The following is a 20834-nucleotide window of genomic DNA, read 5'->3' on the forward strand; positions in this document are numbered from 1 at the left end:
TCAAAGGTTTTTACAGAGGAAAAAATACCATTTTGGCTCACTTACTGATGATATTTTACCAATATGCAGGGTGATGAATTTCCCTGATTATTAACTAATAGTTTTGCACTCATGAAGGAGGCAGAAAGTTACAACTACAAAAGTAGGACATCATGATGGCACTGACTTCTTCACGGTGGGAGTGATGTACCAACGTCTGACTGCCAGATGCTGTACTACAAATTATGCTGAAGATAAGATTGAGGGTCACCCTGTAGAATCAAAACAGTTCTAGGAACAGTTTCGGATGTAGAAAGAAATATAAATCATCGAGAAAATCAAAGTTGTTGCTTTTCATTTTCCGTATAATGACAACGAGAAAGATTTTACAGATGGTTATTAGCTGGGTCAGCAGGGTTATTGGCTGGCATCAATGCAAATGAGAGATGAGGGAAAGTCAAGACCTGGGTCTGCCCTTTTTCCAGTGCCCCATCAATAAACGTGTTTCCCATCAATAAGTGCGACAAAAAAAGAAATCTGGGAAATGAAATCTGACTTTGGTGAGAGGAAAAAAAAAAAGCATTTCTAAATGATACTGACCTGAGCCTCAGGAAATTAAACAAGTTACAAAAGTCAGTATTAGAAATACAGAATAAATAATGGGAAGGCAAATCCCAGCAGGGAATGAGGTGACCATTTGTATAACTGAGAGGCAGATTTTCCAAAGCCCCATATCCAAGATACACAAAGTGTAAGCATCCAGCTCTTGGCCCCGCTACATCTGTGTTGGTTGCTGGAGTGCAACAAAGAAACGTGGCACTTGTAACACACACAGCTTCTGGGCCCTCCTAAAGGAACAAAATGATAAAAAGAGTTTTCATTCTTCTTTTCTTTTCTTTTTTTTTTTTTTTTTTTTCATGGCCCACAGCCAATGGAAACTCACAGGCTGCTCCATAACGTTTGGTATTTTCTACAGAATCCAATCCTCCATTGAAGAAACCCCCCTCCAAAAGGGATTTCCCCCGTTTCTGTGGCCGGGGTCTTTTTCTGCCAGTCTGACTTTGCAAGGCAGTGGTTCATTTACAGGGCTGCCTGCAAAATTCCCAAATCCACCTCTCTCCCACATGATCTGCAGAGCACAGCAGGTGGCGAAGGCAGTACGTGTCAGTGGATTAAAGAGCAGAAGGAGGATTGTACAGTGAAAGCAATGCATGAGCGTATCCAGAAAAATGGCTTCGGATCTGCCTTTGTCCTCCCCAATGTGCTCCTGAGCAGATGTCTCAATGACTTCTTCCTCCTGACTTTTGAAAATCTTCCTGTAACATAAATGTCGCTGTTTTGGACCTCTCTGGGGAGAGGTGCTGTGATTCTTGGAGGGTCTGGATCCTGTAGTGATAAACACTGCTCGATTGCCTTTTTGGATCATCGAGGCTGCTCTCCCAGATATCATCTGTTATTTCAGAGTTAGTGGTGAGACCTCATTTTGCCAAACCATTGCTCAAGAAGCATTTTCCACCCAGATTGCTTATGCCAGGAAATAATGAGGTTTTTACTGTTCCTGTTCTCTTTTTAGCCATTATATCTGTTGCAATGGCATCCTTCCCTCCCCTTCCAATGCGGAGGAGGAGGTGGAGAGCTTGATGGTTCTTCTCAGTGGTCAACTGTGTCCTTCCCTCAGCCTGCATATAAGCTTCCAGCAAGTCTAGGCTTGAGTTCCTCTGTCCTGTGTATTTAGTGTCCCAGCAGTCAGGGACAAGGGTGCAAGCATTTAGCCAACAGAGAGGGTACAGTGACTATTATAATGGGGACATCCTATCCCATCTTTTTGTCTAAACACGTATTTTTCAGCATACCTCCCTGTTGCAACCTCACCTTCCATAGTGTTTGCATTGTGTTATCTTCTGCATGTGATCAAAATTAGTGTAAGTGGATAAGTTTCCTGGCTTGGCTGGAGGAGATGATGAGGTAGAGAAGCATAAATGAGGAGGTGGCTCCATGTAGTGACAATTTCTAGCTTTCCCCTTTTACTTCCTCCTGTATAAAACTTTTCCTGCAGTGCCAGATCTTTGGGATCAGCCATAAATTAGAAAGAAATATGTCAAATCATGAATACTTCTAAACACATAGATTATAATCTAAATGTGATAAAAATATATATCTATACATAAATTGGCAACCTGGTCATGAGATTTTTTTTTGTTTCAATGTATAATATTTGTGAAAATCAAACTGATTCCAAAATATTCCACTGATTTTAGTTACTCAAACAAGTAAATTGATAAGATTTCCAAGAACTAGATCTTGCAAGACATTGCATTTGTGCCTTTAAGGTTAATAATCTCCTGGAATTTCAGGAAAATGCTCAAGAATAGCCAGCTATTCACATGACTAAATGTTTGTACAGGATCAGACCCTAAAAAAAGTAAATACTTCTTCCTAATGGCCCACTTTTCTGTGCTGTATCTGCTCCCCACATGCCTGCATTTACGTGATGTTTTGCTATTTATAATCAAATGGCCTTGGCAGGAGGACAGTATGTTAAACTTGGAGCTGGCAGAAAAGGAGGCTAATAATTGCAGTGAAGTATGGTAGCAGAAACAGTACAATATGTAAGGCTTGTTGGTATAATGATTACACCGCAGCCTGCACAATCTGTGCATTTATACAGATTTCTCCAGTTTAATATATAGATGACTTATGCTTTCCATTGGAAAAGTGATTTGTTTTATAGCATATCTTTCACCGAAGTTTGCACTGTTTATGATGTGTTGCAAAGGTGCAATGTTCTATTTCATTGTTCCATTGTGACTTTTCAAAAAGGACGTGGAAAATGAAGGTACCAAAAAAGTGGGGTAATTTTGCTGCAGCTTGATACATTTTAATGTTTCCCGAGCTCATATTAATGACAGCAATTAAGTTTATTAAATATATTGCCATGTCAAAACCCACATCCTGTTTAAGGCAGCAGCTCAGGCTGCAGTGATTAAGGGCGAGCAGCAGAAATCCACGGATCTGTTTTTTCCAGCTGTAGGACCACACTGTGCTCCCCATCAGGTCAAGCTGGGTCCTGGGTGCCCCGGGGCTGGCCCCAAAATCAGCCTTGGCCCAGGGGGAAAGAAAAGAGTCCTCGTAGGGAGAGGAGAAGGCCCAGCAGTTAAGAAGCTGAAGTGGGAGCTGGAAGATGTGCTGTGAACTTATTTGCTTTGTCACGCATTTCCCAAGTGACATTAAATAGGATTTAGAGCAGTGTGCTGCTGCTGGTTACAGCATTGCAGACAACTGGGGATGTGGAAATTGAAGGGTGTTATATGTATCACCTCCTTATATTAACTGCATAGGAGGGAAGAAGGTTGTGGCACCTAAATTGTTGTGACACCTGTGTTAGTGGGTACAAGCGTGGCCTTCACCTTCCCCACTGCTCGTGGGGAGGGAGAGTGGATACTTGGGACGTGCCGACATCCATCCCCACCTACGTCAGGAATCGCAAAGCTTTGGCAAGGATTGAACCCCTGCAAATTGTGACCATGACCCTGTGTGTTTATTATGTGCCAGAGAGCACGAGCCAGATAATAATTTCCACCCAGGGAAAGGACATGGTTTACAAAGAGCTCAGTTCTCAGACAATGTTGTTTGAAGTGCGAAAAGGGCTCTCTGAAGGGAACTGCTGATGTTTACAACATTAAATCAAACCCTTGTCGAGTTCATCCCCACACTCTATTTATTTTGGAGCACCACTGATACCGTATACGTGTGTGTATATTTATACACATGCATGTGTGTATCTGTGCATATATGTGTGTGTGCGTGCATGTATAGAAGAGTTGTGATCCTTCAGCCTTATCCATTCCAGCTAACTCCACGCTTCCTGTCATCATACTCAAGAGTATTTCCAAGCACTGCTTGGCCAGCACGGCATTTGAGTTGGCTGCCTTCAGTGAGTATGAAGGGTCAGAAAATAATGCTAGATGAAAGACTCTGCTTGCCATCATGGGCAGGGAGGACGCAGCGTGCAAGAGACATATGCTTGCAGTATGTTAACAAAGAACCATCTAAAAGGAAACTTACTGTTTTCATCTTTGTTGGATGTTCCTTTCAAAGCTTAGAAGTGCTATATCTAGATAAATTGCTGTGATAGCTTGGAACCAAAAAAAAAAAAAAAAAAAAAAAAAAAAAAGAGCTAACATAAATTTGAAATAATATCTGATCATTAGATTAGATTCCTCTCATGTACGGGACCATATTTGCTATGGTTATTCATGAGCAGAGTCCTTGTTAGCTTCAGTGGAAATATTTGTGGTGGAGAGTATTCAGATCATAGACCTTGGTATCTGATTCTTTGTGTTGAGACACTCATATATTTGTGACTTGATGTAAGCCCAGCTTCAGCACAAAGTTCCCCAAAGAGCAGTCAGGATGTAGCTGCAGAACAGGGTCCCCCAGAGAAAAGTCAGGTCCCAGTTAGGGTAGTGAGTCCTTGCTCAGTCCCGGGTGATGGTCAGCATGATAATAGGTTGCTTCTGATTGTTCAGATTTATTTAATTTTATTTTTGCATAAGTGTGTGGTAGGTAGAAGTAAAATCTTTTAGTGGACCAACATGTATAGTTGGTAGAAACAATGAAACCTCAGTGCTGACACAGTTAACATCAAAGTGAACTGCAAAGTTAAGAACTATTGCTCAGGGTTTGAGTAGATATGCATCAGTTTGCTTATCTCTGAAAGAGAAGATGGCTGTTTCTCAAGGCAAGTGGAGCAGATTCCTGTAGCAGAATGATATGTGCAGGGGAGGGAGGAAGAAGAAAAAATGCTAAGCTGTTTCTGTCCTAAAAGAAAAAGCAAGACGGCTTATATCTTCTAGATATGGAGAGTTAGAGAAAAGTGGAAGGGAGATTATAACATGCCCTAAAACCAATATCTCTAGTAGATCTCATGCGTCAACTTCTCAGCATGGTAACTGAGTTTCATGATTAAACAGATTTAGTACAGATGTGATGATGCTCATGATCCCCACCTCAGGGTGAATTTGTGTGCCCAAAAGCTCATCTGACTTTTCAGACTCTACCAGTTGATTGTGTAAAAGATATGACTTCTACCTGCTAACTTCCATCTCTTTCACCTCAGTACTTAAGCCACCACATCTCCAGCAAAACACGCCAGAGAATGAGTACTAACTTTTCTTTTGGTTTCCTAGAAGTAAAACTATACTCTAAGCACTATAACACTGTGAGTATTTTATAAGATTTATAAGATTGAAGATCCTCCAAGTGCAAAGTACAGTATAAATGCACAGTCCTCATGTTACAGCGTTGCGCTGTTAACAGGATAATTCTTCAGAGGCGGCTTGGAGAGCAATCCCACAGCCAGCTTTGGCAGCTGGGGCTATGTTTTGGGCCACACCATTCAGCATTCCAGCACGTGTTTGAACATCTCCTGCTGAGCTAAACCAGCCCCAGCAGTGCTCTTATTTTGTTCTGATTAAAAACTTGCATCTGCAGGGTGCTAATGCTGCTGAAGAGACCTTAGACGTTGGTTGGTCCCCACCAGTGTAACATTTCAGGTCTTCACAGGGTGTCTGTCAACCCCTTGGTGAAGTAGACAAGGACTATTCTTATTTGGGAAACATCCAAATACCAAGGCTATTTTTTCAGGATTACCAGAACTATGTCATCAACACAGAGTTAGTGGTGGTAGGAGACAGTTTGTGTGCTATTGGAACCAGCCGTTTCTTACTGAAACCACCGTCATTTTAGAATATGATTCCTAAACTTAATATATATAATATATATAGTCTGTATTTGAGCTGCCTGCCTGATGAAAAGTTTCATATAGCAAAAATGCACTTGTGAGTCCTTCTGGAGACTGATGGGAAAGATCTTCTGGGAGACCTGGCAAGGGTAGCATACCCCAGGACCTTGTTCTGCCCATGTCTCCAGAATAAAATTTGACAAGTGGGAAATGTGATCTGTGCTTATACAGCTTGGTAACAAGCTTGTTCATAAAGCAAAATGCTTCATTAGCTTGGGAGGAAAAATGTGCCTTGCAAATGTAAGCAATCTTCTCTCTGCAGCTCTGTCATTTTGATCAGTTAGTGAACAGATCGTTTGGCTTGTAGTTGTCCACACATGAAGTGCTTGGCTAAAAAAAATAGTTTTCTTCCACAGATCTGTACTATGACAGGCAGTGCTCCCAGTTGGTACATGTTGAGGGCACATGTCTACACCGAGGAGGTGTCCTTGGACAGAGCAGAGTGCTCATGACATTTTGGAGTGACTCTGACTAGCAGCTGGCATTCCCATCAGGAAAATTTGCTAGGGCCCGTGTGCACCAAAAGGCTAAGCAGTGTGCAAGGAGTGCACACAGATCTTCATGTACTTTTGCACCTAAGACAGAGAGCTGTACAGAAGAATGCTGCTACAGTCTTCTCAGGCTGCTGGCTCATAGAAGTGACCTGGAGGCAGTCATGGATATTCTGTTACGTCAGATGGGTCATGCAGGCCTTTGGTAAAGCTGTAGAAACCACCTCACATGATGGTTCCATGACTGAGAAATACAGAAAATGCATGAAGGGTGCAAGGGTAGCTGGGCTCCGTGTCTATTCATGAGTATACATGTATGTTGTATGGGATCCATCAGGGACTGTGATGGGCCTGGCTGTATTCCCCATGTGAGTAGTGACCACAAAGTTTAAACTAGATGCTGCCTCAACAAACTTAGAGCTGCATGGACCCAGTGGGAAATCCAGGCCAACTTGCCTTGCTATCAGTGAGAGGTGATCAGGAGTTCTCTTGAGAGGAAGATCTGAAGATCTTCCATTTCTCCTCTCCATCACACCTCACCTTCTCCATCAACAGGACAGGGGCCCAAGAGGTGTCAGGTGCCACTTGGGAGCCCTGTTCTGTTCATGGCACCTGTTCTTTTATTTACTTTAGGTGGTGGTTATGTGGTGGTGGTGGTCAGCCAAGTACCATTCCCAGTTGGAGGTGGGCTACCCTGAGTGGGAACCCTGCTCTTGCCTGCCCACACTTCTCCTGGTTCCAGTACTATTGAATAACTCAATATAGAGTAGGTCAGCTCCAACTGACTGGAATTGGTGGCTCTCTTGTCTCATGAAGTGAAAGTTTAGTCCCTCATTTTGCCTCCAAGAGTAAGTATTGTCTCTTACATCTCTCACTTCTTGGGTGAGAGCTACCAGCAGGAAGGAGGGGAGCAGTTTGGAAGAGACTGGTCCCAGAGAGCACTAATTTGATGTGCCACTGACACGAAAGTAGAAATTGCGGCACATCCTTTGAAGAACAGGGTTACAGTTTAAAACAATCTGGGCAAAATGAAAGGAATGTCTCCAATTCATGGGATGCATAAACGGAAACAGCAGGCTGGGGTATGTAAGCAGAGTTTCATCTTCTAAGAAACACAAAGCAGTGCTGCCATTCTGCTGCCTTAGTTGGAAAAGAGCAAGGCTTGGGTACCGCCCTCTGAGGAAGATGTGGACTAGTTGGAGAAAGTCCAGAGAAGCTCACTAGATCAGAGGATTAGAAAATATGAGTTATGAAGAAACAGTGAAAGAATCAGTTTGTTTAGTCTAGAGCAGAGAAGACAGAGGGAAGACATGATAATAGTCCTCAAATATGTGAAAGGATGCTTCAAAGACAGAGGGAACAAACTAGTTTCCATGTCTTCTGGGAGATAGCGGGGCACCGGAATAGGTTGTCAGAGAAGTTTCCATCTTTTGCAGATCTTTAAGGATTGATAAGGCAAATACCTGTCAAAATTATTTTGACAAAGCTGGGGGGAGGGAGGGGAATAGATGATCATTGTGTCCCCCAGACCCTCTGGTTCTGCTATTGGAAGTCCCCAGACCAGAAGGCTCTGTCCCTGACAGATGTCTCATTTCTTCAATTTCTTAACATTAGCTATTGCTAATAAACATCAGGCTTCTACACTGGGGCTAAAAAATTGATTTCTGAAAACATCACATACAAGATAGGAGGCAATCTTTGCTTCTTGGCTTCACCTACAGCAGGTAGTGTTATTTTCCCCAGCACACAGCCTTTTAAACATTAGTTCACGAATATGCCTACACTTCCAAAAGATCTTGTGCCTTGGTGAGTTAAAAAAATCAAGAAAATCCTCTTGAAATAATTATGTTTGCTAGATAATTGAATGTGTCTATCTGTTCAGGAAACTGCACAATATCAATGAAGTTTCTCAGTCAAGTGCTGTTCAGCTTAAGCTATTCGTGCAGCCTGTGCTAATTTAGTGAGAGTCCATGTATCTGTTTTACTGTTAATCTACATTAATCAAGACGAATGGCTATATATGTTGTCAGGTGGCAGGAAAATCTCCAGTGCAAACAGAAATCAGACAGGTTGGAGTGGCTCTGGAGGCTGCTGCATGGTTGAGGCTAAAAGTAGTCTCAGCCTGTTGATGTTAAATCTTTAGATGTAAAGGGAAAAAAAAAAAAAAAAAGTACAATGTTTTCATCAAGGGCTGTAATGGTGACAGAAAGCAGCCACGCAGCAACAAATGGTCGTACCTCTTTGTAGCTGCCAGATGTACAAGCCTTATCTACGCTTGCTTTTATTGCCCCAGATTTTCCACCACTGCTGCCAGCAGAGACAGCGGTGGGAAGTTGGAGGCCTCATGTGAATGAATTCAGCATCTCTAGGAGCAATCACACCTTGGACCAGACTTATCTGTTGAGGAGACAAAGAATGGGTATTCAAGGAGAGCAAAAGATGTCTTAAAACCTGCCTTCTCTGCCTGTTTCAGGATTGCTGGCGATACGGCACTCAACAAGAACATCCACGAGTCTGTCAGTGCTCAGATCCGGAAGAACTTTGCAAAAAGCAAATGGAGAGTAAGTGACCCATCCTCAGAGAAGATGCTTGGATGCATAATTCTGCTACTGTGGCACTTGCACAGCCCTTACTGCGTGTCAATGTTTTAAATGGAAAATTGCTTTTGTGGCCCAAAATTTTGGACATAATAGTTGGTCCCATCTTAGATTACATGGCTTTGCTGCTTATAGAGTGTCCTACATAATGTACATTAATGTAATGAGGACAAGAGATGGGGCCAGGACTAAGGAACCAGTGGTTGGAGAGCAGGGGACACAAAGCAATGGGGGCACCTGTGCATTGGTTCAAGGAAGGATATGTCCAACATGAGAAGGGATTTTGGGCTACGACATCCCATCTGATCGGATAGGGAAAAGTTGAGATGATGATGGGCTCCTCTACTTCTGCCAACGTAGAGTAACCAGGGGAATGGTGGAAGTTACACTTTCACCTCCACGTTTTAATTTTTCTTTCATTTTTTCCCCCCAGCAAGCGTTTAATGCCACGGCAGTCGTGCGACACATGCGGCGGTTACACCTTGGCAGCAGCCTGGACAGCACGAGCGCCAGCGTCTCGGGTACCCTCGGTCTCACCACGCCGCTGTCTGATGCAACCACCCGGAAAGATTGTGAGTAGGGGGGAGAAAAATCTCTGGGAAATGCTTTTTCTCTCTGCCCCCAGGCTGCAGTCCTCGCTGCCAGCAGGTGTTTGAAATGAGGACCGAAAAGGGACTGAGGCTTTCGTGTTTAGCTGGCAAAACAAAACAAAACAAAACAAACAAACAAACAAACAAGTAATAATTTAATTGGAAATATTTATGCACTGAAAAACTGAATTTTCATCGCAGTGCATTTTTGGGAGATCCTTCTCTTGTGGGGCACAGAGGCTTTTGATTGGGAAAAAGACCCAGACAAACACAGGAAAGAGTTATGTATGTGGCTGAAATCTGGCAGAGTTTAATCAAAATGTTTATGTTTAAGTTTCCAGTTCTGTGATAAAACTTTTTTTCTCATAAAAATTGGCTTGCTTAAATTTTCCTTGCTCCTGCCAGTCCATCCCAGCCTGGGCCAAAAGAAGCTCCTGTACAGGAGGCTCACTTGTCTGAGCAGAGCTGAGGCTCTGCACAGCACCACAGGGTCTGGCCCCCTGATTTGCTTGTTCCCTGCTGCAACTGAGATTTTCAAGCTGCCCGATGGAGTCAGATGCTTGGGGTGAGTGAAGCCTATTTTTAATCTCTGGCTTCTGAGCATTTATTTTATTCCCTTCTGTCTATTGGTAGAGATTTTTATATCATGAAATGAAGGGACACAGACTTTACAACTTTGCAGAAGAGATTATTTCAAGCTGCAGCACCACAAAGCTAGTAGGCTGTGATGTGGCTGAGCCCCTTCCCTTTGCATCCCAGGTCTGACGGTGATTCATGCAAGAAATTCTGACAAAAGCAGCTTCTGTCAGTGCCCAACTGGTTTGCAGTGCCCAGTGCAAAATCCTACAGGTGCTGCCAAAAAAGTTTCCCTGTGCTCCTGGTATGCATCTACCTCCTGCAAAGGAGCAATGCAGCCCTGACCAGCAGCAAAGCACTTTAGCCAGGAGCTGGCAATGCAGTGAGGCTGAAAACCCATTTCAGGGGAGAAATGCACCTTCATCTTGGTTCCTGCCTGAGCTGGACCCCAGTTAGATCTAGAGCATCTGGTGGGTGATTCATCTCCATCTGTGCAGTTAATGGATGATCAATACCAGAAGGCGATAATTAATTGCACCGAGTAGTCTGAATAATAATGGAAAAAAACATCCATGCACAACAAAGGTGGGAAGAGATTACAGTCTATTTAATGGCTACAGCAAGTCCAGAATCCAGCAAGTCCCTGTGCAGGACCTGGCCCTCTTTTTGCAGTGATGGAGAAGTCAACCAGGATACGAAGGTTAAAACCAGGTGTGTTGAGAGGTGATTTTTTTTTTCATGTCAGAAATACAAGGCAGAAAAGTATCCATCTCCATGCATCCCAGATTAAGTCCAACAGAAGAGCTTGCCAGCAAATACTGAAGAGCTTCCCTTTTGCAAAGAAATTAATTAAAGAGAAAAGTTAGGAAATGCTGGAGCCCCTGAGAGCCAGTGAGAAGAGCCAGGAACACATGCAAGGTGTGACATTAAGAGGCAGCTGACATGTCAGGCACAGCCCACTGAATGCCTCCTGTTGGGAAAAAGGAAACCTCAGAGGTCTCTTCCCTGCCTCTTTCTTTCTCCATCACCTCTGAAGACAGATTTTGTGCATGGGAAAGATCCCATCCATGCAGCCAGTTACACGAAACATCTGTGCCACCATTACAAAATGCAATCCTGCCTAATGCTATTAATAGTGCATTTAATGAGCTCTCCAAACAGTTTCAAATGCAGTAGTTTCACATCACTGAGGGCAATTAAATACAGCCCTAGCCCAAGAGGAGCTTATATCAGGCTTTATCCTAACTCTGTTCTTGTATTAAGCCAGAGAAGATGCATTAGGCTGGGTTATGCTTCCTGTCAGGATGGTCTAAGTGAATCCGTTGGGATTTCTCAAGTGGATTGCCCTGATTTTCAGTCTTCTGTGCCTGGCTTATTCTGTTTAGACATGGTTGGGCTGCCTAGATTGATTACAGAACCCAGATCTCTGTGTTTTTAAGGTAATGCATAAATTGCAGCATGAAGCCAAGGTGTCAGCTCTGAATGCTGCTGGGAAACGGGATATGGCTGGGTGTGGGTACAGGATAATCATCCCTGAGGCTGAAACATCACCTTCAAGCCTGGGAAAGTAGGCAAAAGTCACAGCAAGCATCAAAAAGATCCTGAGTATTCAAGGGACTGTACCAGACTCTAGATTGAGATATATTAATACAGTTTTTAGCCATCCTCTACTCACCAGGCTGGAAAAATGAACCGTATTTCTCATCACACCAAGCCTGCGTCTTCTCAGAGCAAGGTCACCACGCTGGGATCCCGCTCAGCAGCGCAGGGGCAGGTCACCTGTGGAAAGCTATGGCAAGAATAGATTTGAGTGCTCAGCATGAACATTTTCTAAGGGAACTGCTGAGGTTGTGCTCGAATAGCCAAATCTGGAATCTGTCATTCCAAACCCAGCCTGCTTTGGGATTTTCAGGGGTTATTTGGAGGGCTGTGTTTTTTAGAGCTGTGCTGGAGGGTTCGCTGGAAGTGGACACATTCTATAAATATTCCTATTTAGCTAAATCCCCATTTTTTCATTAAGAAAGTCTGTGAAAAGTCTTTGATTAGTTCAAAAGCAGCTGTCTGGGTAAAAATTGGGTCCAGACACTCAATCCATGTCAATCTACATCTCTTAGCTGGAAGTCCTGGAGACATACCAGCAAAGCCCGAGGTGACATAAGGTGTCGCTAGAATGATGTCCAGGTCACACAAATTTACCTTCTCTCTAGATTTACAGGAACTCACCAACGAGTTTGACCCACTGCACTTTTTATCAGCAGCTTTGCAGGATGCCTGGGGAAATGTACTTAGCTTGTCTGTTTGTTTAGCTAGATGGCCGTGATGAGAAGTTTAATCACCTTTGAGGTGCCCACGAGGAAAATTACCTTCAGCAAGCACAATGCTGGAGGGATTTTTGAATCCCACAACTCTTTGTCTTCAGCCCCAGAAACATGGCTTCGGTCTGGCTGGACACATACCAAAGCCAGGAGCACCACCTCCAGCAGCGGTCCCCTCTGCTCTGGAGCAACACCCACATTCCCCCCTCCAAAAATAACACTTCTAACTCTGTTTCTGGCTTTCCTTTTAGGTATGTCTCCATCCACTCTCTGTAGTTTTGTTTCATCTGCTTCTTCAGGCGTTTCGGCAGTAGGAGGGGACCGGAGACCCAGACCCACCACAGTGACCACAGTGCACACAGGGAGCAAGTGAGAGCCCGGGCGGCCGGGGCTGAAGGACTAGAAGAAAGAAGATTTTTTTATGGCCATATTTTATACTGCAATTCTGAAATGTTTCATTTATCACAAACTGCAATGACTCCAGGGGGAACAGATCTAAGTCTCTGGTGCTGTACATATATATACATATATATATAAATATATATATATATATGTGAGTCTAGCAATGTTCTAACTAATGAACACTCATTCTTCTCCCCAGTGATTTACTCTTTTCTCAGTGTAGGTAACAGTATATGTTGTATTATTTTTTTTTCCATTAACTACAAACATCTCAACTGGATTATTTAAATAGAGATACTTTTCTGAGCATTATATATATATATATATTATTTTTTTTTCTTTTAAGAAGTACTTCCAGTAATGTCCCTCTTCCCAGTTTGCTGGGGGATAAGCTGTTTCTGTAGGTAGGAGTTGATGTTAACTTGGCAACCCAGGAGGATTTCAATGGCATGCCATTTCTCACTCCTCAGACCGGACTGCAAGCCTGGCTGGCTTTAGCAGAGCTACTGCTGCTCCGAGTAAGAAACCACTGCTTTCCCTCCCCTCCTCCTCCTTGAAAGCCATGAGGAGAGTTCAGTCACCACCAGCCCCATTACTGCAGTGCTGGCAGCCTGCAGAACCCTTGTTGGAGAGGAGAGGCCGGCACGCGGTGCCTTTGAGGAGCAGACCAGAGCTGGGCAAGTGAAACAACAGAGCCTCATCCTGCAGCAGTTCCCTCCTTGGCAATCTCTTCCAGCCACCGCAAGTGATGGGCAGAGTGAAATGATTTCTGCGTGCCTCGGTTTCTGCCCCTGGGAGAGGGCTAATGCTTGCACCCCTCTGTAGAGCTCATAAACAAAAGCTAATTCAACATTTTTTTTCTTTTTTTTTTTTTTTTTAAATTACTTAATAAATGCATTTCCCAGGCTACACATGCTGGTGCATGATTTGGGAACAGCCACCGTGTTGCATGTCCATGCACCCTGAAATAGAGAGAAGAGCAAATCTGCCCTCATTTGCCCAGCAGCCCCAGTTTATTTCTCTTGTACCCCAAACAGGCTCATCTCCACCCAGAGGCACAAGCCTTGTGCTCAATCACCACATTCATGTCCTTTATCCTGCACAAAACTTTGTGTAAGGCAGTACAGGTGCAGCTGAACAGATCAGGCAATAGTGACTGTGCTGTGAAAAGCCCTAATTATTTGTCATTGAGACTTCAAACTCCTGCTTCAGCTTCACTCGGTTGGCTTTGACCAGCAGAGTTGGGATTTCATCCATCACAATTGGAGTGCCACTCCCTTGATGGCACTCGATAGAAGTCCAGTTTCCTTGCTCTTAAGCTATTCCCCATTTTTGGAGGGCTCCAGCACATCTGAATGAGCCCCACTGCTGGGGACAGCCACCCATGCCTGCAGGGATTAGCAAAACCCTTCAGATTTGGGCAGACCAAAGGTAAAGGGATGTCCTTGCTGAAAGCCATGCTCCTGTCCCACGCTCAGACCACTGTCACCATGAGATCATTGTCACCTTGGCAAAGGTCGCTGAAAATTGTTATCGTACAATTTACCAATGCCAAGGCTACTTTATTTCACCAGCCTGAGGAATGAAGCTTTAGTTTGGGAGACTCCTATCACAAGAGACTGGAGTTATTCTGCACCCACCTGATTTCATACGCTCAGCTCTGCTCCGGATGTATGTATGTACATGGGCAGTCCCCCAGCTTGGAGTCAGTGGAATTCCCACATTTATGCTCATGCCACCAGAAGCAGGATTTGTTTAGGGGATATTTTGGTCTTTGAACAATTGCTGCTAAGGTTGGGGCTCAAGCATTCCCTCTTTGCATTCCCTCTTTTCTGAAACCCGAGGTTTGATTTGAACTCAATGTAGTTGGTGAAGCTACTATGCAAAACATAACATTCAAATGTATCTTGCAGGAAAAAAAAGAAAAAAAAAAAAAGTAGAAGAAGAAAAAGGAAGCGAATGGATTTCCATCTGCAAACCAAAGAGCAGTGATGGGAGTAAAGGTGGATGTGTTGTCCTGTATTCAGGGGGTTCTTGTACACCAGCTGCCCTATATGCTCAATGTTTTCTGTGTTTTTTATTGGAGGGGTATTTCTTCTTTCCAAACATGCAGTTCGCTTTTTTGTCCTTCTTGTACCTCGTATTCTGCCATAGCTGTGTAATTTATCATCGTTATCTTAGGTTTGTTATCAACCACTGGGATGTTAAGATGAGAAACAAGAGCACTTAGAAGCAAAATTGTTTTTTTCTGGTACATTTTTTTGTGGTGGGAAGCTCTTCTTTTGGATCGGTGAGACACAGCTGGGGACCTGACCAGGTTCTCCATGCACATAGGGTAGAGGTATCTCATCACCGAGTCCCAAAATATCTCTTGGATAAAACTTAACTCTGACCAAATCTGTTAACTGGGATGGCTTAGCAGCACTTGGGATGAGTGTCTGGGGGCTGGAGCTGTTTTCCCTTGAGCAGCACAGCTTGGCAAGGCAAACACCCCAGCATCACCTGCCAGGGATGCTCCAGTGCCACTGTGAGTCCTTCCCCTGCACCAGTAAATGGTGTGTGCAGGTGGGGAAGGGGCTGATAGCCCAAAAGTTGAAGGTTCAAAACAAACCAGACCTTGCCAAGCTGGAGTAGGTAGAACAATCCTTCTGGGCTCTTTCCCAATGGGCCGTCCTACTAAACAAGCTGTGATTTACTCCCCGCACGAGGACTCCAGCCTGGGCTTACCTGTCTGTTTCCCTTTTCTGCTTTACTTGACCGGCACCGATGTGTTTTCCGTTTGTAACCTGTTTTCCTCAGCTCCTTCCCCTTCTTTTTCTTTGCTTGCAGCTTTGATTGTTGATTTTTACCTCCAGAGTCACAGAGGCCATCTTTGATGCCAACAGCAGAGTGCTCTTGCTGGGAAAATAAAACTAAAAATCCAGAAAACCTCCAGCTGGCCCCTTAGCCCGCAGAAGAAGGGTGAGGACAGGCTGCCCGTGAACTCTGCGAGCTGAAAGTCAGTGTTGCAGTGGCAGGGGCTTACGCTGCTGATTTTGCATGTGACTTCATTCCCAGTGCATCCTCACTGCCTGCTGGATCACCCCTTCTGCAGCACGGAGTGGACATGCCGCACGGGGGGAAGCAGGAGTACGGGGAAACCTGGCAGTGTTGCTTCCCTGAGACTGTGTTACCCTGCTGGTGATGTCTTTTCTGTCCTGGTTGCTCTTGTACAGGTGCCATTAGAGTAGTGGGGTAAGAAAAAAAAATAATAATTGGATTTTACCTACTCCTCGTGTGTCTGTTTTGGTTGTGGCACTGAAATAAAACCAAGAAATGATAGAGGTTCATTCCTGAAATGAATTGAACCATGGAGATGGGTGTCTGCCCTCTGGTCATCATGTTCATGTAGTCTGCGATAGGCATTGGATTGGGTTTTGCTCTGTGTGTGTTCCCTGCATACCTCCATAGCTACCAACAGCATTTTTTCTGTAAGCAGTTCTCCTTCTTTCTGCTCAGCTCCAAGGAGCTCCAGAGCTTGCCCAGAACTATTTCCCAGCCCCAGGAGCCAACACAGCAAGAGGAATGCCCAAGAAGAACAGTGTCAGTGGCCCTGAGGCTACCCCTTCCTTAAATACAAGCCTGGTTTTAGCAAAACAAGCCCCCAGGGAAAGCCAGACAATATAGCCATTGGTGAGCAGGGAGAGTTTTGTCCTTCAATGTGAATTTGGAGTCAACTAGATAAGCTATAAGGAAAGCTCTGCTAACATTTCCCCCTAGGGTAATAGCTCCAGGTCTGAGCAGTGCTAGCTAGGTGAACTCTGCTTAAAAACACCAGTCTGACTCCGCCAGTGAGTTCAGGCAGACAGTAGGCTGTTGCTTTTGGTCTTTGTAAAGAGCTGAGGGATTTATATACCTGAAATAAAAAGAAGCTTCTAGCCTGAGCCCCGAGGTACAGAAGTATCTTTCCCTCAGCACATGGAAATTGCCATTTAATGGGATTACTTGTGTTCCTGCTCTTACTTGCATGTTGATCTGGTTGAACTGGAGCCTGGACGCATCCCTGAAATTATTCATGGGAAGGGAGTTTTGCCTTCATTGTCGTGCTTCTTTGCACCAGAAACTTGATGCTAAGAACCACACTCATTCAAGCAAAGAGCAGAAACACACACAGAGACTGCAGCATCCAATGCAAATAGCATCAAAACGGAGCACAGAGGACACGCTGGCAACGGCTGAGTGCAGGAACCTGCCCACAAGCACTGTGCAAACAGGGTTTCCCCTGGTACATTACTCATCCCCGATTTCTCACCCAGCAGCAGTTTTATTCCATCCCTTTCATTTCCCCACCTTCCCTGCAGCTGGGTCCTGCCTGTCCACCCCTGCGTGCGTGTGTGTGTGTGCGTGCTCTGGCCCCAGGGATCGCAGGTCCCACTGCTGGGAAATCAGGAGCTGGTTCAGGTTTTTTGGTCCAACGTTGTGCTGTTGGGTCAAAGTAGTGTACATAGTGTTTATAGCCGAGGATAAAGGCTTTTTATCCCAGACTCTGGTTTTCAAGACCCCTTCCCCACCTCGAAGCGTGCCACTGCTCTCTCCAGTTGGTTATTTTATTCCTCCTTTTCATAAACAGTAAGGTCAGAAGAGCAGCTCTTACATTTTTCCATGCCCCAGAGCAGAATCATGGCTTGTACACTCGCAAGCGCTAAACTAATGATGACACCAAAATGTCCAATAAATGCATGTTACTGCACTGCATGTATTAAACTGCTGTTCACTGTTTCTGTATTTCCCGAGCCTTTTCTTTATGCACATTCGATCCAGCCTTTTCTTCAAGGGGTTTCTTCTAGATTTTGCTTTTAAATGACTTAATGTATCTGTAACTTGAAATCCATCGTTAAGTTTGAGTAAATGCAAAAGCTGATGTTTTGTGAACAAGATACTGCAAAACCTGATAATGTATTTTGTCTTTCTGTGGAATGCTCCGCAGCATGTGCAGGAAGAGTCACCATCCAGAGCAGCTGAAAACTATGCAGCAGTCACGTACACACATCTAGAAACAGGGAGACGGGGAGGGTCCCCCTTTGAACATGATGTTAAAAGTTTGGCCTGCCTCTAAAATACCTTCCCTGGGTTGCTGATGCTCAGGGCTGCCAAAAAGCACGTCAGTGTGTCTCTTTAGGGTTGTTTTCCCCTTTTTTTTTGGTTCATTTTTCTTGTGAAAACTTTGGCTGGTTTGCTCAATTCTTAGTATTTTTCTCTTAGGAGGTATTTCTTTCTTACCCGTTGCAGAACGAACTGCATTTTGTGGACCAAGATGCTGTGATTATTTGCCTGCATGAAACAGGGCAACGAGCTGAGCTAATTATACCATCATTCCTGAAACATCAAATACAGAAGCGCCTTCCCCAGCATCACCACCTAAATACTTGCAACCAGTCCTTCAGTCTCCATGTAGCCGTGCCACCATTTATCCGCAGAAGAGTTTGGCATGGTACTTGTTCCACATGGGAAACATGGCCTTGCCTCATCTTCCCTTAATCATCAATCCATTTTCATGTGTGCTGGTCTTTCTGTGGCAGGGCAGGGTACAGGATGGCCACGTGTTGGTTTTAGCACATCTGGCCCAATCCTTTTGTGAGTGTTGGCAGGGCAATGGTCCCAGCTCCTCCATGGTGTGGAAGGTGTTCGTCTTCTCAAAGCTCAAAACAAAGACATCTGAAAGGGTTGGGTAGTGGGCTTGTGATAAGGGCACGCCAAGTAGAAGGTCTAGAGAGAAAGTGCTGTGTTGGTAGCATAGGGATCAGGTATCAGTCCTTGGAAATTATATCAAGGTTTGTTCCATGGTGGCTGAAAGCACCAAGAAGTCCTGAGCCCACCTTCAAGGCTGGTGCTCAGTGAGGATGCCGTGTCATTACCAAAGCACTGCCTGGCAGTGCAAAAATCATCATTAATGATAGTTGTAAATCAGCCCAAGTTCAGGTTGCTGAGGCAGCACATGGCAGGATGCTCCATGAGGAGGTGGACGTGTCCTGTGGTTCCCAGTGGTTGGGAGACCCTAGGAGGTGCTCAGGGCAGCCCTAAGCTTTTCCATCTTTCATCTGCATCCTGCCAGTCCAGCCTGGTGTTGTGCATGCTGTGTCTTACCAGGCCAAGCTGTAACATCACCCCCAAAGCAAAGAGCATGGAAGATCATACATAGCTCAGTGAGAGATGTGGCGTGACTCACATTTCTGGTCAATACAACGTCAGCACCTTGTTGCTTATTGGCCTCTAGTTAAGAAACAGCATTTTGGTCAGTTTGGGCCTTTTTTTTTTTTTTTTTTTTTTTTTTTTTTTTTAAGAGAAATATTTGAATTGGGTCAGCAAACAACCAAACAAAGCCCAGTCTGCCCAGAGCAGTGATTCCCCAGTGACCTCAACTGCAAAACATCTCTTGGTCAACTTTTAACGAAAATGCAAGCATGTTTTCTACAAAGGCTTAAATCTTAATCAAGGAATGTCAGTGTGCCTAATATTGCAGGTCTTGTGATTGATACAAGTTCATAACAGCATCCATGTCCAAAAAGAAGGGAGAATGTGTATTTACTCCATGCATGTATTAAGGCATCGCAAAAGTTTTATCTGCATAATGAGTTTGCAATACTGCAAATTGTTAATGGGGCTACGTCGCAAGTGGTTCTCTGCCTTGACAATCATGTATACATATCGAGATTTCTATCATAATGAGAATTTAAAGGGATGACTAATTGTTTTCCTCCAATAAATCCAATTAAATCACCCTGATGTGAAGTGTGTTGTTTTTGAGTGCACGAGTCTCCACCTGTGTGCAAGAAAGGAAGTAAATAATTTCTATGGTGCCTTTGCTGTTTTATGCAATGACTTCCAAATGAGTGTTTTATTTGTTTTTCCTCCCTAATTCACTCCATAAGGAAATGAATTAGAAGGAAATGAATTATTAGTCCACTAGTTATTTCCTAAAACTTCTATTGGAAGTGATGCTGTATGGCAACACACGGAGACACAGCTATCTCTTGGGGGTATCCTGGTACTCTCCTGAGTGTCCATGTGGAGCTGGGGTAAGGAGATGCAGTTGTTGGTGCACCTTTGAGTTGGTTCTGGTGGTTTACACGGCCTGTGGTGAGAATCGTAAAAGGAGATGGGATCTTTGCTAATGTTTGGGTCACGCTGCAGTCAGCAGTGGTCTCAAAAAGTCATTGTGTGCATTTCATTGTTGGCTTCCTTTTCCTCCAGACCATGTTGCTGGTGTGTGTTGACTTGCTATTTCCTTTTTTTTTTTTTTAAGCCTGATTCTTCATTTTCACCATTTTATTTCTGCATTTCTGGCTTTCCCTCATTGGCACACAAGAATTTCTTCCCCTTCGTCCCTCCTTTACAAATAGCTAGCAAAATCTTTTTGCCCAGACAAGTATTGGGCGCCCAGCAGGGAGGTGGGCCCATGCTTGGGGTTAAAGCCAGGTGGTTTTAGATATCAGGTTCCATAACAGAGCTGAAATGAACAGCAGTGATAATGGCCAACCCATAGCAATATAAAGAAAAAGTCATATTACATAAATAGCTTTTATACTGCCAGTAAAGAAACAAGCACCAGAACCAACCTGATTACTGTTTCAAAGCTGTGGTATGTGACTGTGGCCACAGAACTAGGATTAGATGATGGGCTCCACAACTTGTCATTGTGCTTCAGAAGTACACATCTATAGGAATTTACATCTTTGGAAAACTACATCTATGCAAAAAATTATCACAGGGAGTGGGATAGATTTGCAACAGCCATGTTCTTGCCAGAGGGAAGGGGACCATCCTTGTTTTGAAGGCTTTCTGTGCGTTGGTATTCTCACATAAGATGCCATAGGGACATGTTGTTCCCATCACATTATGCTTTCTCCCAGCTCCAGACATATCCATTGCTGTGGGTATGTGCCCTGCCCAGCACATCCATGTCCTTAGTATGGCGGAGCCCTTCAACAAAGCCAAATTACTGTGTTAATAACCAGTGTTGATAAATATGGGAGTGGAAAGAACCATCTGGATCAGCACTGCAAGCATTCAGCTGAGTATTTCCAGATTGTTTGCCATTTGGG

At 44.2% G+C, this 20834-nt stretch overlaps 1 protein-coding gene across 2 annotated transcripts in view; it reads left to right on the plus strand.

The window, feature by feature from the left end:
• The window catches only part of CAMK1D (calcium/calmodulin dependent protein kinase ID), a 219428-nt gene extending 200398 nt beyond the window's left edge, over nucleotides 1-19030 (plus strand). The window contains exons 9-11 of one of the 2 annotated variants that reach the window (XM_032183733.1): nucleotides 8747-8834; nucleotides 9304-9442; nucleotides 18022-19030. In XM_032183733.1, the coding sequence (XP_032039624.1) occupies nucleotides 8747-8834; nucleotides 9304-9442; nucleotides 18022-18023 (229 nt within the window). In that variant the 3' untranslated portion in view covers nucleotides 18024-19030. Of the gene's footprint in view, nucleotides 1-8746; nucleotides 8835-9303; nucleotides 9443-12602; nucleotides 16002-18021 lie in introns of those variants that run through there. The other variant, XM_032183724.1, reaches the window with a different exon arrangement.
• The last annotated feature ends 1804 nt before the right edge of the window (nucleotides 19031-20834 follow it).

This window comes from Aythya fuligula, chromosome 1 (genome assembly GCF_009819795.1).
Source record: "Aythya fuligula isolate bAytFul2 chromosome 1, bAytFul2.pri, whole genome shotgun sequence".
NCBI lineage: Eukaryota > Metazoa > Chordata > Aves > Anseriformes > Anatidae > Aythya > Aythya fuligula.